Source organism: Acipenser ruthenus, chromosome 7 (genome assembly GCF_902713425.1).
Source record: "Acipenser ruthenus chromosome 7, fAciRut3.2 maternal haplotype, whole genome shotgun sequence".
Taxonomy (NCBI): domain Eukaryota; kingdom Metazoa; phylum Chordata; class Actinopteri; order Acipenseriformes; family Acipenseridae; genus Acipenser; species Acipenser ruthenus.
The window spans coordinates 6,041,431-6,060,792 of record NC_081195.1 but is presented as its reverse complement, the minus strand read 5'-3'; the positions used below and the strand labels follow the sequence as shown (position 1 = coordinate 6,060,792).

General features: G+C 36.3%; 1 protein-coding gene across 3 annotated transcripts in view; it reads left to right on the top strand.

The window, feature by feature from the left end:
* The window catches only part of LOC117415126 (dedicator of cytokinesis protein 1), a 212,040-nt gene that overhangs the window by 50,170 nt on the left and 142,508 nt on the right, over window positions 1-19,362 (top strand). For all 3 annotated transcript variants that reach the window (XM_059026209.1, XM_034025106.3, XM_059026208.1), the window contains exons 23-25: window positions 2,741-2,849; window positions 8,588-8,658; window positions 17,058-17,164. In XM_059026209.1, the coding sequence (XP_058882192.1) occupies window positions 2,741-2,849; window positions 8,588-8,658; window positions 17,058-17,164 (287 nt within the window). The remainder of the gene's footprint in view (window positions 1-2,740; window positions 2,850-8,587; window positions 8,659-17,057; window positions 17,165-19,362) is intronic.

Below are 19,362 nucleotides of genomic sequence, written 5' to 3'. Positions count from 1 at the left end.
TTATCTGTGTATGTATGTGTGTGTGTGTGTATATATATATATATATATTTGCTCAAATTTGTTGGTACCCCTCCACAAAAAACGAAGAACGCACAATGTTCTCTGAAATAACTTGAAACTGACAAAAGTAATTGGCATCCACCATTGTTTATTCCATATTTAATAGAAATCAGACTTTGCTTTTGATTTTTTATTCAACATAATATTGTAAATAATAAAACAAATGAAAATGGCATGGACAAAAATGATGGGACCACTAACCTAATATTTTGTTGCACAACCTTTAGAGGCAATCACTGCAATCAAACGTTTTCTGTAGCTCTCAATGAGACTTCTGCACCTGTTAACAGGTAGTTTGGCCCACTCTTCCTGAGCAAACTGCTCCAGCTGTTTGATGGGTGCCTTCTCCAGACTGCAAGTTTCAGCTCTTTCCATAGATGTTCGATAGGATTCAGATCAGGACTCATAGAAGGCCACTTCAGAATAGTCCAATGTTTTGTTCTTATCCATTCTTGGGTGCTTTTAGCTGTGTGTTTTGGGTCATTATCCTGTTGGAGGACCCATGACCTGCGACTGAGACAGAGCTTTCTGACACTGGGCAGTACGTTTCGCTCCAGAATGCCTTGATAGTCTTGAGATTTCATTGTGCCCTGCACAGATTCAAGGCACCCTGTGCCAGGCGCAGCAAAGCAGCCCCAAAACATAACCGAGCCTCCTCCATGTTTCACTGTAGGTATGGTGTTCTTTTCTTTGAAAGCTTCATTTTTTCGTCTGTGAACATAGAGCTGATGTGACTTGCCAAAAAGCTCCAGTTTTGACTCATCTGTCCAAAGGACATTCTCCCAGAAGGATTGTGGCTTGTCAATATGCATTTTAGCAAATTCTAGTCTGGCTTTTTTATGTTTTTCTTTCAAAAGTGGAGTCCTCCTGGGTCTTCTTCCATGGAGCCTACTTTCGCTCAAAAAGCGACGGATGGTGCGATCAGAAACTGACGTACCTTCACCTTGGAGTTCAGCTTGTATCTCTTTGGCAGTTATCCTTGGTTCTTTTTCTACCATTCGCACTATCCTTCTGTTCAATCTGGGGTCGATTTTCCTCTTGCGGCCGTGCCCAGGGAGGTTGGCTACAGTTCCATGGACCTTAAACTTCTTAATAATATTTGCAACTGTTGTCACAGGAACATCAAGCTGCTTGGAGATGGTCTTGTAGCCTTTACCTTTACCATGCTTGTCTATTATTTTCTTTCTGATCTCCTCAGACAACTCTCTCCTTTGCTTTCTCTGGTCCATGTTCAGTGTGGTGCACACAATGATACCAAACAGCACAGTGGCTACTTTTCTCCATTTAAATAGGCTGAATGACTGATTACAAGATTGGAGACATGTGTGATACTAATTAAAGAAACTAATTAGTTTGAAATATCACTATAATCCAATTATTTATTATCTTTTCTAAGGGGTACCAACAAATGTGTCCAGGCCATTTTAGAATATCTTTGTAGAATAAGCAATAATTCATCTCTTTTCACAGCTTCTTTGCTTTATTCTGTGACATACCAAAGGCATGCAAGTATACATGATAAAATAGCTTTTAATTTCATCACTTTTCAGGAGGAATGAAGCATTATTTCAATGAGCTGTAAGGGTACCAACAAATTTGAGCACGTCTGTATATATAGAGATATAGAGATATAGATATATAGATATGTGTGTGTGTATATGTGTATATATATATATATATATATATATATATATATATATATATATATATATATATATATAATATATATAATATATATATACACATACATACATATACATACACTTCGGTTGCTTAGATGTTTGTGACGTACTCAAAAAAAAAAAAAGAAAAATGTGGTGCAAGATCCTCCACTGCAGGTCCCCAGAGCTGGGAGACAGACAGACAGGTGTGCTCTCAAGCTGGTATCAGCCCGATCTTTTGTGTGAGAGTGAGGGACAGAGAGAGAGAGAGTGAGAGATCACGCACCAATGAAGAGTGTTACCACATGGTCGTGGGACTTTGACAACTCAAAAGCTTAGATAAAAATAACTCAATCAAACAGCATTTTGCATACTGCTGGGATTTCACTGTGACCCCGATTCTTGTGTGGATAAGACACAGGTGTTAAAGCCAAGGATGCATTGCAAATCCGCAATCACCGAAGATAACTTTATTGCAATATCTAATATGCCATTTTCTATATAAAAATTTCAGTTGTATAATCAAAAATCTACAGTAGAGGTCAGCTGTCCTAATGTACGTATGCAGAATTCAAATAGGCTACTGTTGCATTGATAATTTCTTGGCAGTAACATTACACTTCGTGCAAATAACGGTGTATCATACTGACTTTTTTCCATGCTTTAAAGACAAATCTGCTGGTAATGATTCTCTCTTTCTGGGGTGCTGGAGAATTGTAATGTGGCATTTAACATGCGGTTATTTGAACAAAAATTGCATTTATATGTCAATGTAAATATTCACAGATGTTCCTGGAGATTGTGAATTTATAAAAAAGCTGTTCAGTTACAATTTAAAATGCAAATGAAAATGATGAATGGTGATTGGGGTTTTGCATACTGAATGTATTCAGCAAGTCTGTAATTAAACCAAGGAAGACTTGATGAGGTAGTTGATCTGCGTTTGCCAGTTTAATACTGTGATTATTATGTGGATTGTGGGCTCCCAGTGTTATCTAATGATCTGTTTTGACTTTCAGACTTTATGAAAATAAAGGAGAAGTTGATTTCATGGAGTCTTTGAGGGACCTCTTCAAATCTTTCAATGACATGATGAACAGCAACTCCGAAAACACAGTAATGGTGAAGGTATGTTGCTTGAAAACAACCAACACCAACCCACTGCTTGTAATTGTGACAACAACTTGGTTATGCCATTATTCTTTATCACAAGTTATAAAATATATATACTATATTGTAATTGTATAGAGAAATACAATTTATTACATTGCTTAGAGCAATTTAGTTTTTCTTTTTCTAAGGACACTTGTGAACCTCACTTCATAATGGCAAGACGCACAGCATGTTCTGTAATTATTATTATTATTATTATTATTATTATTATTATTATTATTATTATTATTATTATTATAATTATTATTATTATTAATATTATTTTTAGTTTGGCTGATTCATGCAGTGCATACTATACTTGCTGTGTCCCCATACACCTTCCCAAAAGCATTTGTCAAAACCAACACGTGCAATCTGTTTGCAAGTTGCCTTAACCAAGTTTACGCAGCATTTTTCCCGTCAGCAAGCTGCTTGTAGATTGATATTTATTTAGCCATATACCCAATACAGCAGATGTTTCCTCCAGTCCAGTACTTGATATTGTTTCAGAATTAGTTTTCCAGCAAACAGTACACTTTTCCTGCACAGTTCTGTGATGCTATTGCTTTAACTAAATGCCAATGCTTATACGGTAAGTAGCTCAGCTGTCGAGCAGTACAGTATTTTCTGTTTTGTGGTGCTTACACTAGCTCTTCATTTGGCTCCTGTGAAAGAGCAGGTATGTCTTGCTGTGCTTCAGAATGCTCAGTTGAAGATAGCCACAGTTTTGAAACACAACCCTGATAGTGGCAATACAGTCCTGAAACAAAATAACCTGGTAACATAGCTGGCCATATGAGTAAATGTATCTATTCTGTTTGCAATACAAACTCATATTGCCAATTCATATGTACTCAAATTTTGGTGGGTTTAAATTTATATGCGTGTTTGAGGCAGTATGAAAAGAGGAATTATATACTGAGCATCAAAAGAAATGCATCACTTATATTTGAGAAGAAACTTATGACTTATATTTGGATAAAATTCACTAGATGTGATTGAAAAATGACAAACTCTGTTTTAGAGCAGATGCAGTGACTTTTTATTGTGCTGATTTAATAATTGACATCATGAAGATGCTGCAAGATGATCTGGCAGGTGTTGTGACTCTTGGTCTCCAAGTTCGTGGCCTGTCATTGACAGATTGTGTCTGGTTATATCGTCTTGCCAGGTTTGAAATTGCTGGCTGTGAGCACCCAAGATGACCAGCCACAGTACGCTGCCCTAGTCCAGCCTCCAACATACCGGTTTCACGAAGGCACTGCTCTCTTTATTTAAGCTTGCAATTGAACAGCTGAAATCACACCATATCCAGTGTCCAATCAACTGTCTCACTAATTAGGTGATTAAGTGCATATGCTTTAGTCATAGTCACTCAAGCGTGTCGTGGTTAAGGATGAATGATCGAGTGATTAAAAAAAGAAACCAAAAACATTTTGTCAATGTCCATCATTTATATAACTTATTTTTTTAGAAAATAAATAAATGTGGTATAATAGTTTCTTTTGATGCTCGGTATATGTAGTAGTCACAGTTGCAGTCATAAATAATAAGAATGGTACTTGATTTTTAATTTGCATAGCTCTGCAAGAGTTGAACTTAATTTCAGAAACAAAATCCCTCCTTGGCAGTTGTGTCAGCTAGCTCCCTGAAATTAAAGGGATAGAAATGAATTCTCTACACCAGAAATACAGAATTAGCATTTTCTAAGTCTCCAAAGCAATTGAAGAATAAGATGATGCATCTTTCACTCAAGTGCTTTCTTGTTGCATGGTATTCCTGTATAGTTGGAATGTATTTTATTATGGTAAATAGTGTCATCTGGTTTGCAAGGTAAGTTTTCCAGTATGTGTTGCACATCTAACACTAATGCATCCTTGTGCTTTAATACTAATGTTGGCATGGTGTGTACAGTTTGTTCTTTGTGTGTTTTTGATCACTTTATGTATTAGGTCTGGTGATTTGTATAGGTCTTTTTGTCATTATTTTCTTTAGTTGTTTTTGTGTGTCTGTGTGCTTTGTCATATAATCTTTACTTCAGTCAAGGCCTCTGCCTTTCTTTTTTTTCTTTTCCCCTTCTCCTTTTGCTATACAGTTGAGTTCTAAATGTGTGTTCATGTTTCTTCCCACTTTTGTGACTTTGACATCTCTACATCCTGGGGCATCTCTGTTGGCTCATCTAGCTCCTACTGAAGGTATTCCCAGAAAACGCATTTTCTTTCCTTTTAATTTCTCTTTGCTTTTTTCATTCAAACATTTCCAAAAGGGTTAAACCTCCAAAATCCCTTTAAGTCAATTACAAGGCAGTTGCTATGTATGGGTTTGTTATCAGTTGAACTGTCAGTAAATTAAAAATTGATCTTGGGGAACCAATCGGAAGTAAGAGTCCTTCTTTGAAGCCATTGTGTTCTGTATTATGCAACAGCTGCCATTAATGTATGCAAGGTGATGTCACTACGCTCTTCTGCTGGAGATGACACCTTTGAAAAATGTCATTGTGAACATCTGGGGTCCTCCTGGGAACTGCACTCACTAAGGTCTATTGGTTCAATACTTAGCTTTCAAAATTACAATTACATGAACAGAGTATGATATTGAAAATAATTACTGTGCACCAATTTGGCAGGCGTCTGCAGACACAGTGGTTGTAATGTAAAATGAAAAGGCAGAACGTTGGAAAGTCCAAACGGAATTGTGAGGTTCAGGACTCCAGGTTTTTATTTAAATAAAACCTTGGATTGAACCTTCTTTACTGAAGGTTATAGATATGATTTACTGCCTTAATTGGAGGAGGGGGCTTAAAACAAGTAAAAGTCTGTTCACACAGATTGCCTGTGTAGAAGCAATGGACTTTTTATTTGTGTGCATTGAATCAGATTTTCTAAGGAATCTGACTTTTTACATGACAAGCTTAAATATTGCTAACACTACACAATGGCTAGGATTGGAGCACAGTACATTAGTATTTAGTATATACTTGTTGTAAAAGGCAAGCAAGTACATGTTCAAATCAACTTTGAACTGCATTGCAGATGTTTATATACAGCCTTAATAAGTTACATTCAGCCAGTATGGGTAGCATGCCAGACAGAAAAGCACTGGTGGGATTTGCAAGTGGTCAATAATCAGGTGCCAAGAGCTGTGCTTTTAATTAATTAATAAACAATGGAAGCATACTAATGAAGTCTTGGCCCTATATTTATTTGTAACTGATCAATGCAATCTGCTGCTGACATGGCCTGGATATCCTTATCACATTTTAGTTTCAACTGACAACGACAGTAATTTCTAAAATATGGTCTTAGTGGTCCACAATACTAATTTTGAAGTATTCTGGATTTGTAACAGTGTATATTGCTGGAGCAATTTGTAACACCTATCTACACAATACATTCTTTTCAGTCTAACTGAAAACTCATTGTGCAGTTGTGCGTTGGCCTTGGTGGTGGTGCAGGAAAGGTTTGCTATTCCTTCTCGGAGGTGGCCTCCTTGTGTATACAGCCAGGTGGTGTTATTATTTGATGAGTACTCTTCCCTGTTTGTTTCCTGAATCTGTTACCTGTTGGTCACAGTAATAAGCTGTATTTGAAGGGGATGGAGCAGTTGTGTTAAATGTAACGTGTGGCTTGATGACTTGATTTTATGCTAAAATGACAGATGTGTGGGCTCAAGACAATGCTCTTGTGAGAGCAAATGGCTTGCAGTCTATTGTAAATGGGGACTGATCCATACCGTCAAGCTTTTTCAATTCACTTTTAATAAAGCCAGGGGTGAATTTCATGCCGGTACTTGGTACCGGGACTTATTTTGATGCCGGTACTGGGTGCTGGGACTTATTTAATCTGCTTTTCATCCAACACGGATGCACTACATCCACTCACACAGTCCACTAACGTTTCTCAAATGCGCTTTCATTCAGCGCTTTATGTATTAGATCCACAATACCAGGGATAAAATAATAAATAATAAAAAAAATAAAAATAAAAAAATCTACTCATATACTGTTTCTGCCTGAAAAATATTTTTCTGGAATAGATCATACTACTTAATCTACACAAAAAACAACAGAGAAGCACACAGAACATATTATTGTAAGATAAGTAATAAGTACAAAATAAATAAAAGAAACAGGGATTATATATATTCTAATCAAAAGCTATTACTGTAGCATGGTCAGGTCCTGTTGTAGGTGAGTACCCAGGGTCTGGAAAGTATGGAGATGATTTCAGAGAATACTATGGAGATTAAAATGGCCAAGTACATCATCATCATTAGTAGTACTAGTGCCTGTTACATAATACATTTGAGGGGCATTTTAGCCCCTATTGTGCATTGTTTGACTTGGACCTTTTTATAACATTTTTTGCATAGCACAGTTGTTTTTTCATACCATTTTTAGTAAAATAATTCCTTTTTTAGGATATCTTGAAACAAACCCCCCTCTCTACAGCAGTTACCACAAAGTGTAATATTTCTTAATGCTTGGCATTTAAGGTTTAAATTAAGTGTAATATTACAGTACATGACTGAGTGATACAAGCAGAGGGTACAAAGCTTTTAGTATTTTCAGCTTCTTTGTTTGTGTTGAATTGGTTATAAGTCATCAGTTATTTAAGGGTGGGTTTGTATTTATAAATGTATCATGTACCGATCTGTATACATTTTTAAAGTATTTATTCATTGGCACTCAAATTGTCTCATTTTTAAAATGTTTACACCCGGCTGTGCAAATGAGTGCCTGCACTTGTTTGAGAATTTCACCCCTGGATAAAAGCCTTCAATAAAGATTTGTTTGATTTTGTCCCATTCTATGGATGGGAAAATAAGGCTATATTTAATAAAGTCAAGAGGTTTTTATCTTAACCCTATTCGGTCCAATGTCGGACCCTGTCCGACATCATCAAAAAACGGGTTTCTAGTCGTTTTTTCTCCGGAAAAAGCAGAGAAAATCATTCAGTGGCCGAGTGGGAGCTGAAAAAATAAAAAAAAGGGCGTATCTCATGAACAGTCATACTTGCCCCTGGCATCAGATAACGGTGGCCATAAGGAAACAAGCTGGCTGCAATTGCATCAGCGCTCAGAGAATATCACGGACATTTGCAGAGCTTTTTTCAGATGTTATAGTAATAAAATAATGACTTGGATCGCATTATTGAGGCGTTTGGTGATAAAACGAGTGATCAGGAGATGATTGATCGGTATGTACGACTATTATTATTATTATTATTATTATTATTATTATTATTATTATTATTATTATTATTATTATTTATTTCTTAGCATATGTGAAAGCTATAGCGAACGAAAGGGTGGGGCGGGGCTGGAGATGCTTAGTGCGTGCTTTGTTGATATGCAGGGCCTTTTAAACCTGTTTGACTGTGGGGGAAAAAAAATACTTTTAAACAGCGCGTCTAAAATTAACTGTGCGTGTCAAAATAAATTGGACCTGACGCACCTGACACGCACTTAATAAATGGACTGCAAAGAGTTAAATGATATTTCTGATGAAGGCTGCCGGTAATTTGAATATAAGATGCTTTGTATTGTACGGAGTGACCTCTCCAGCAAATCCCTACAGTCCTTAGTTTTGGATTTCCTTTTAATGGTATTAAAGGGGTATTCAGCAGCACATTGATCCAATATCTCTTTTAATGTTTAGATTAACTGTCTTTTTGGAATATAATGTTAATTTGTTTGTTTTCCTCTCAATATAGGGAGCTGCCCTGAAATACTTGCCAACGATTGTCAACGATGTTAAACTGGTTTTTGATCCTAAAGAACTTAGGTAAGTGGTGTATTACTAACTTAAAATAATTATATTATTTCATTTTTGTGTTGGAACACCAAGCTATAAAAAAGGCCAACAAGATGCTCGGATATATTGTGAGAAGTGTTGAATTTAAATCTAGGGAAGTAATGTTAAAACTTTACAATGCATTAGTAAGACCTCACCTAGAATATTGTGTTCAGTTCTGGTCACCTCGTTACAAAAAGATAAAGGATTAGATAAAGGGGCATTCAGAACAGAAAATAGGAGGCACTTTTTTTACACAGAGAATTGTGAGGGTCTGGAACCAGCTCCCCAGTAATGTTGTTGAAGCTGACACCCTGGGATCCTTCAAGAAGCTGCTTCATGAGATTCTGGGATCAATAAGCTACTAACAACCAAACGAGCAAGATGGGCTGAATGGCCTCCTCTCGTTTGTAAACTTTCTTATGTTCTTAACTGATCTTGTCAGAAAAGTGTATTTAATGATGTATTTATTCAGCAAATGTTAATATCTTACACTGATAACTTTTTTGCATCCACCCACCGGATTTTGTTTTGGTTGGCTCAGTTTCCAGGTCATGCTGTGTTGCTCAACAGATGCAGAGCTTGATTTAAAGAAATGTCTTTGAATTCAGCTTTTTACATTTAGTTTTAAACTGTGTTTATTTCATGAATGAAAGCTGCTGCATGGTGAAAGATAAATGTTGTACCCTAATCTTCAGAATATAACATCCACCATTTGTGTAAAGCACATGACCGCACAGCCTTGGGTTACATCTACGTAAAGTGTCTTTTTGTATGTGTCAAGCAAAAACACTGTAGCGTACTACAGAGCACACTATAAACTATAAACTATATGTAACCTGCATACTGTGTATATAACACTCAGCGTGTGTGCAGCATGCAGACATTCTCCTAAAACCCAGTAGAAACATTTAATGGTCTGGATGTTTAACTCGGTTGCACTCCCAGACGTTTTTCTAAAGTGGGGCTTAATCTTAGGCATTTTGTCAAGCTATGCAGACTAAAATAAGTTTTCTTTTTTTTCCCCCTTTCACTCAGTGCCACCCCTAGCCATTTAATTTGTTGGAATATGTAGTGTGATTTTGGAGGATTCTTTAACCATGCAATCAGTATCTTGGTTAACATATATGACGTGCCTCTTGTCCTGGGGCCCGTTTAAAAAAAAAAAAAGCGATATGTGAAGATTTGCAATCGCAAGCAAATAAAAAATTGAGTTTCATAAAACTTTCGCAGGGCTGCGACATCGCAGATTTTCACCAGAAACCTGCGACTGCTGTCTGACAATTTTCATCGCAGATCCTGTTTTAGGACATACTACTAGCTCGCTGTGGAACAATACGCTTTATTGAACGGTTTTCTCAGGTAAAACATTCTGATGACAATATGACCTTGTCTCTGTGTTTTTATATCATTTTCAGTACATTTTCAGTAGATTTTCAGAAAAGTAAACACAGATCAGTACACTTTTTCTTTTAAATACGTTTGCTACAAAGCGTTGATATTTTTTTCTACACAGCTGAAGAAGGGCTTTCCTTATGTATGTATAGAACTTGAAAGTACAGCCTTTCACTTTTCACAGCTCCAAATCTCTTGTCAGCAGTGAGGTATTTTGGTTTTCCTCAATCAACTTTTAAAGCTTTTTTTGTCTCCCTTTCTTTGTTTCCTTCTTTTTAATTTTGTTCTGCTCGCTAGATCTATCAATTTCTTTCTTATTTCAGCTATTGTTATTTGCTCCTTCCCAACAGTGTTTACTGTATTAGTGATCATCTGCAACTTTTTTTTCTTCGTGACTAAAACTTCCAGAAAACTTGCCAAATAGAACGGATTTGTGTTGACCAGCCATTTTAATAATTGTATAAATTTTTTGTTCTTAAAATTGCTTTCCTTTGCAACCCTGCTATTGTGTACTTACCTAATCGGTCACTGTGCCTTAAAATGGATTACCGAGTTAGTGATTTCACTCATCGCAGATCGCAAACGAGTGAGCGCAAGCAACGATACTTGCGATGTGATTTATGAAACGTCTCTGGCTCATTCGCAAATTGCAATTGCAGATTTTTATGATATGGGCCCCTGGTCTGCAGTTAGATTACCACAAAATCCATTACCTTCAGGTAATGATAGCGTTGGCCCACATGTCCAGAGTATTTCATCTCTTCTTAAGCCAGGGGTTAACCTACAAATCTCTGGGAGCTTAAACATCTTAATGTTCTGCAATGCTCGATTCAGCTGCATGTTGTTCATTAAAATAAAGCTGTCTTTAACAGATTTACAAATTTATCTGTCAATTCCATTATCCTGGGTACAAAATATAGCACACAACTCTCAAAGTCACCACATTAATGTTTTAATTGTAGTTCCTAAGTATGATATTTTTACTTATTTGGTAATCTTAATTGTAGAGCTTTAACTGCTCTCTCGTCTGGACTGCACAAGATACCTTCTCTTCTAGAATAAGATGCACCTTACACACAGCATGTTAACTTGTATAAGAGTTTAAATAAACTTTATGAATATACTGTGTGGTTGTTTTTCTTTGTTCTTGGCAATTCAATGTTTTGAACAAAGTAAACCAGTCATTGTTCATTTTTGGTATTCTAAAATTAATTCTACAGCTTTATGAAAATGCCAATGCGCATCATTGCCTGATTTTATGAAAAAGCATTTCTCATTTTTAATACCAACAAAGTGTTATTTTCAGCTCTTTCATTCATTTAAAAAAAAAAACAAAAAAACTATTTAGCTCTAAAATGGTATTAATTAACGGATGATTAGCATGAGAGAATGATTGTTGTGTTCGATTCATTTACTATTGTTACTGGAGACTGAATCTTTTGAACAGGGGACATTGATTTCGTAAAGAATAATCTTTATACTCATTTATTATGCTAAGCATCTTTAGATTGACAAACAGTGTTGGGTTATTAGCATAAAGTTAGCACAAAGACAATAAAAGTGCCATGGATTCTGAGCTTTACTTGGCACATAGATCCCCTTAATTATTTATTTGAAATTATAGACACACACACACACACACCTCTCTCTCTCTCTCTCTCTCTCTCTCTCTCTCTCTCATTCATAAACAAATACTTATAGGAACAATCTTTTTTTAGCAAAGTTTTGCTTTTGTGGATGAGGACAAAAATTGATATCTGCAGTTATTTTTTCAGCAATTTCTTTGCAAAACTCAAAAAAAGCTCATTCAAAAGTATTCATACCCTGACAAGGAAAATTAAGTTAATGTCTAGTTGAGGCACCTTTAGCAATAATAACCTCTGTTAAACAATTAGAATATTTGTCAATGAGATTTTGGCATGATTCTTTAGTGATTTTTCTTCAATCCAAAATTGTTCCAGTTCATTCAAATTCCGAGGACTTCTCTTGTGCACAACCTTCTTCAACTCGTACCAAAGATTCTCAATCGGATATAGATCAGGACTTTGATTAGGCCATTCCAGAACCTTGATTTTATTCTTCTTTAACCATTCTCAAGTAGATTTTGATGTGTGCTTTGGATCGTTGTCGTGTTGGAATGTCCAGTTGTGCTTTTAAACCAAGTTTTATAGCGTAGGGTTTCAGATGATTGGCCAATATCATTTGGTATGCTATGGAATCCATTTGACCATGTATTGTAACTAAATTTCCTGTACCATTAGAGGAAAAACAGCTCCATAGAAGGATATGTATGCCTCACCAGACTTTCTCCAAACGTGACGACTATCAGCATGACCAAATAGCTCAATTTTTGTTTCATCACTCCACAAAACCTTTGACCAGAACTCCTATATATCATTCAAATGCCGTTTTGCAAACTTTAAGCGATTGTCCTTGTGATGTTTTCCTAAGAGTGGCTTTTTCCTTGGCTTGTGACCATTGAAACCTTCACCATGCAATACTCAACCTATAGTTGAAATGGAAACCCCAGTCCCACTTGCAGCCAATTCACTTTGAATATATTTGGCAGTCAATCTCAGATTGTTATTAACCTTCCTCACAATTCTTCTACTTGTTCTTGGTGAAAGAACCTTCTTTCTTCCAGACCAAGGGAGCATTGTGACAGTACCATGAGTCTTGTACTTCTTGATAATAGAAACAATAGTTGAAATTGGGATACTCAAATGCTTGGACATCTTCTTTGTATCCTTCTCCAGCTTTATGAGAATTAAGTAATTTTCCACCTTAGGTCTTCAGCTCTTTACTTTTTCCCATATTGACTTATTGGTAATGACAGCAATCATCCTATGCCTAACCCTTTTATACTCTTTAAGAATGTTCACCTACAATCCAGCATTTTCTAGACTTTTCTAGAATTAGGTTCTGCATTATCATATTTAAATTTGTAGCACCCTGTAGACAATACTATCATAACATCTAAGGGTATGAATACTTTTGAATTAGCATTTTTGGAGTTTTGCAAAAAAAATTGCTGAAATAAATAATTGTAGACATATTTCTTGTAACTTTTTTTTCCTCATCCACAAAAGCAAAAAACTTTTGCTACAAAAGATTTTTCCTAAAATTCTTTGTTTGAAAAATTTCTAGAAATTATACATTTCTATTGGGGTATGTAAAGTTTTGACTGCAACTGTATATAACAAGAAATATTTTATTTTATGACTGCTTAGTAATTTTCATGACATCCTGATACCTTCTGCACAGTAAGGGAAGTGAATTTACAGTGTTGTGAGGATAAATGGAATTCACCCAATAGAAAAATGAAACCGAGTCCAAATCTGTAACTTTTCCTGGAAAACTCTTTATTGATGTCATTAGTTATCTAACCCCAGTTACCAGGGTGATTTTTAATCTGCCCTTACAGTGAAGTGTCTGCTCTAGTTAGTTCGCTTTTTATCGGCTTTTGTATTTTAAATTTAACATCAGGCGTGGTTGGCTAAACCTATAGGGGTTGCCAAGGAAACGTACAAGTCGATGCAAATTCCATGCAATGGTTAACACTCCTTTCATCCTGGATTTATTTGTCAATTAAGTTATCTTTTAGAAGAAGGAGAAAAAAATGTTTTCAGTTGCTAATTCATATTAAAAACTACTTTAACATTTATAGACAGATTTGTTCTAGATGTTGACCGGTCATGTATCATTTATAATTTAACTATCTCAGTATCAACATTTTCATGAACCCTCAGACTCGGATCTTGGGTTATATCGACACTGAAGTTCTGTGTGTTTTGTGGATTGTGAAACTTCAAGTATTTCTAGGTGCTTCAAAACTAGACCTAGCTGATGGGACATATTGCATGTAAATGATGGGACTTTTTTTAAACACCAAATCAAAAGTATCAAATAGAACATATGAATACATTTATACTTAGCACCCAGAAATGTGTGGTTCATTGTTTTATCCTTCAGGCCCATGTGCTTTCAGGTATTCCTCAGTTCATGTCATCTTATATGTTACACTCCATAGCCAGGATTTGGTCAATGACCCACAAAAATAACCATTTTGCGATTTGAGCACTGAAAGAACGAAACGATTATTTTGGGGTTTGAACAAATTATTTTGCTCATTTGTGAAATGGAAAATATCAAAGAAGCAAAGAGCGAAGCACAAAAGAAGACAGCTTCTTCGGTCTTTTAGTAAAGCGATATACTCAAATTGCAAAATGTGCTTTGAGCAAATGCACAGTTCCTGAACAGATTTTAAAGATGCTGCTCAATCTGCTATTAGCAATTAATTGCAGGGTGTTAAAAATGGGCATCAAGGGAAATACAAACGTTTTAATACAATATTTTTTTTATTGAATGAACATAAAAGTAGTAAACTATATTCATAAGATACACGTCATTGATTCATTATTTATTTATGTATTTATTATTTATGCAGGAAGTTAACCCATCACCTCATTTGCAAGGGGTCGTGTTGAGCAATTTATGAGGATAGTGACCCCAAACATTAAACTTCAAGCAATTTTGAAATGACGTTCGTAATGCTCTTGTCTTGTTATTTAGAAAATAGTTTTAGAGGAAAAAAACAACACAATTAAAAATTGATTGTTTTATTCATATTATAAGACTACTGTATACACAGTATTTAAACTGCAAAATCAAATGTCAATCCACGTTTGTCTAATCGCAGTTTTCTAAGCGAAAGAAAAAAGAAAGAAAAGTATGCTTATTAAACGTTAATAATATTCTCATAAATCAATCTACCACTTTTTAGAAAACAGTCTGCTCCAGACAGTGTCGTGCCTGTGGAATAAAGACAGAAACTACTTTGACAACAAAAAAAGCTTTCTTAAATGTTTTTATTTTTTTAACAAACAAATCACTGGATTTGTTTTTGCAAGGCTTGCTGCTATGGCATGTAAAATTGCACTGAACTCACTTACGCAGACAGAAGCACTTCTTTGCTTGATAAAAATGAAGCCTTGCATAGCCCCAGAAGCAGCTGCTGCTGCTGTACGAAGAGAAAGTTTGTTTTCTTTGGGTACTTCGTCCAAATTATAATGAACTATAGGACAATTGAAATTTATTCTGACTGTATCCTTCTGCAGACCGAAGACCGAATAAGCTGTCTCTTCTTTTGTGTTTCCGTTCTTTGCTTTTTTTGGTATTTTACATTTCGCAATTTGATTATATAGCTTTACTCAAAGACTGAAGAAGCTGTCTCTTTTGCGTTTTGCTCTTTGCTTGTTTGATAGTTTACCATTTCACAATTTTGTTCAAAATAATTTGATCAAAGACTGAAATAACCTTTCATTTCGTTCTTTTGATAATTTATCACAATGCTCAGATCGTGAAATGGCTATTTTTGTCAGTCATTGACAGAATCCTGACTGAGTATAGCATATATACCAGCAGCCAACAGGCACATTTATGCATTATGCCTAAAGATTCATTTTAAAATATATACACTAACTTAATTTAGCAATCGTTACTAGTCCGCACCTGACTAGCATGCAGTGTTGTAGGCCGTTTCCCGTAAACACTGGTCTTCTAATGTTGGTTACTAAAATATCCTATTTCTAAGGTAACTTCTCCTGCTATAGAGGTGGCCTGAGCCTAATAGACAGCACCTACACACAGCTGGCAGAATTACTGCGAGCACTGATAGGTCCTTTGCATAATGTTCTTTTTATCCCACCTCCTCCCTGGAGTGCATCCAATAACCCTTTGATCACTGAGGAAATCCCCTCTTGCAAGTCTACACTCAAAGATCCTAGTTTGGGTCCTAGCCATTGGCACACCAGAGACTCAAATTCATAAGCACCTTTTGTGCAGATGCTTTCTCTGCCATCCTGGTTGATAATTGTTTTCAGTCATCTCTATATTTTATAAACTTCGTAAATTCATCTGTGGCAGGAAAAGCTGTGTCTTTAGAGAACTACTGGGGTGACAGTAGGTTGTAAGGGCTTCTGATATGTCAAAAAATTAGGGTTTAAAAGTGGCTTAATTTACCACAGTGTAGGACTAGAGCACAGTGTGAAGTAGTTTTACCAGTTAAAGATGCAAAAGCTACAGCCATGGGATATTTCAATAATCTGTTAAATTTTGAGGTGAGGGATAATAGTTGCAAACAAGGGAAGTCTTGATGGGCCACAGCCATACACTTTATTATTATTATTATTATTAATTTCTTAGCAGACGCCCTTATCCAGGGCGACTTACTTTTACTTACTTTTACTGGATCAATCTTGGTAAAGTACCTTGTACCTTGTACAAGGGTACAGCAGCAGTGTTCCTCACCGGGGATTGAACCCAGAACCCTCCAGTCAAGAGTCCAGAGCCTTAACCACTACTCCACACTGTTAGGGGTGCATATCGTACTTCTTGGATACATCTAGAGAGCCTTTTATGCATTGTGATGAAAATTGCCAAAGTCATTCTTAAGTGCTGTCAGAATCTGGTTATATTCTCTTATAATGCTCCAAAAAAGTTCTGTAGGTATCCATCGTATTTGTGATACTAACCCAATGAAATAAAGAAAAAAAAAATGAAATACTGCCATTGTAAAATAGAATGCAACCAGGCTATAGTGTGTTAAGAATGTGATAAAAAAAAAGGTTTTCGTAAGAAGACGTCCGATTATGTGAACTGAAAAGAGCCAAGCGATGATATGTACATGTTTACTTTTGGAAATGTTTGCAAGATGAATGAGGATGTTCAGTTCTGTAAGCTGCTGGTAAACCTGAGAGAAATGATGCCAAAAAGGGCATTTATAAATATAAAGATCTGATGGATAATGCCCTTGAGTAAATGCAATTAAGCTCGGAGTCAGCTACCAAATGCATTTTAGATGTTATCCACTCTGCTCGGCTACCACCATTTGACATATCAAGTATATTTGTCAGTCCGTTACCCTAATTATGTTTAATTTTACTGAAGGCTCTGTCTTAATTGTTTTTGTTTGTTTTTTTTCTTTTTCTGTACAGCAAACTATTTACAGAATTCATCTTGAAAGTTCCACAGGGGCGGCTGTTACGGCAGAAGCTGCATTGCTTGATCGACATCGTGCACAGCGACCTCTTCACGCAGCACGGTAAGCAGAACCGTGCGAGTCACTAGTGTGCCACATTTATCAGTGTCCTGAGGCTTCTGCTAGCCTTCCCAGCTGTCTCCTTCGGTTTAAAGACAGTAGGACTTTAAACCAATTAAATGTGTTCCATTAGAGAGACAAGGTAGTTTAGCTGGTGTGAGGAAAATGGAAGTTTGATGTAGTGTAGGTGATTTTTAATCTGCTTTTCTTCTTTTCTTGGCAACTAGTTTTGTATGATTTTTTAAAAAAAAGCAGGGTAAAACAATATGTAGTATATTTCACGTAGACTTGTGGCATTATTAAATAAAGCTTGTAAAGGAAAGTCTACAGGTAATAAAATAAGCTACATAAAATAACATATTGCTCCATATTCTTGTGGTTTTTGCCGTTTCATATATTTTGTGATGACCTCTGTTTTGCTGCTGGACAGGGTTTTAACAATTTTTATATCGCCTAAAGGGAAATGTTTTTTTTTTTATTTTTAAATAATAAAAAAGCAGCATTCGCACAACTTTCGAGTAACTTGCCACAGGAGCTGTATTCATCAGGGTATCTGTCATCCAGTAGTTTAACAATGACCTGAGGGAACTTGCCTTGAGCCATGCTATACACGAGCCACATGCAAGGTTTTGATTCTTTAATTCAAGCTTGCAGTATTTTGTGACGGTTGATTCTTTAACATACAATACACCTGATCCCTATGTTTTTCATCTCATCTGATGTGTTAACTATAGCAGTTCGGTCTGTAATTGTTTCATGCTTTTATTTTGTAGATATAGTACACATGGACCCCACACAGGTAGTTTGCCCAAGGGCTTTTTGAAAGCCTACTTATGCCACAGGTGTCATCCTGCAATCGGCAGCCAAGCTTCTTTAGACCTGCTGCCTTCTGGTGTCCTTTGACTACAAGGGCTCTGCATGGGACTGGCTGATTGAGTTCTTGTTAAGATGATGGTCTTTTTTTAAAGAGCGTCTCTGATCATTTTACCTGAAGTTGCAGTTACAAAATGGGTTTGAATGTGAGAGATAGAAATTGGCACAGCAGAAAGGCATTGTCCATATTCCTTTTGGAAAAACTCGAGACCCCCCACGCCCCCAGGTTCTGAAAAAAAATGTGAACATTTCCATCTCAAAAAATGTTACTGAGCATATACCATGTTCAATATAATACATACTCTTCAAATCCTATCTGTGGGTGAGAAAATAAGCGAGTTCACAGTTTGACAAGATGATAATTTCATCTTCACTGTGATGTGAGAGAGTTTTCAATTTTTTTTTCTGTTACAGCTATTTCTTCCTCCCTTTTTCCCCGCAGCCTTTGGTTAGCCTCGAAATTGTCTGGACAGGATCATGTCACTTGGCTGCTTTGCTCCTACTCCCATCGTTTCTCACAAGGCAGGAGTGTTCTTTGACTGACAAGTTGAAATTAAAAACTAGGTTTACTTTAGTTCCTCTGCAGGAGCATTTCATCTTTCAAGTGCATGCCGTGTGCTGGCGTGTATGAAGAGAGAATATGATATTGGTTATCTTATTTTATGCTTCATAATTCATGCATCAGCAGTCGCTACAGTTTTAAAATCAACAATCTGAAGGTACAACACCAAGTCCCTTTCCTGTTACATCTGACATCCTGCTTTGATGAAACTGGGACAAAGATCAGTGTAAGGGATGCTCGTTCCAGCACATATATAGCATGGTGAGGACTTATTCCAGTGTACTTACATGGAAAGAGGACCACCCTATAGTGTTGTACCATCAAAGATGTGGAAAGTTGAACAAAACTATAAGGGGCTAATGAAAAGCCACAATACTAATTTACTACACCTGTAGACATTTGTTTTGGAAGGTGTTCAGCTTGTGGGATATTCATGATGTGATTTTCTAGCACTCTGCTCCATATAACAACACACAGAGGACATTGCTGTTAAAGATCTTCAGTTTTGTTTTTGTACCCACTTTTTTTGACTTCCAGATGTTGTTTAGCATGGAGAATGATAGGTTGGCTTTACTTATTCTTGTGTTAACGTCCCTCTCTGTGTCCCCATCTGTTGCTACACTACTCCCAGGTAGTGGAACTCACTCACTTCCTCTATGGCCTTGTTGTTAATGGTGATGGAATTACTTTTCTTTGGGCTCATTCGCATCAGTTTTGATTTGTTGTTTATTTGTAGTCCAAGCTTTTGGGCTGTCTCAATCATTCT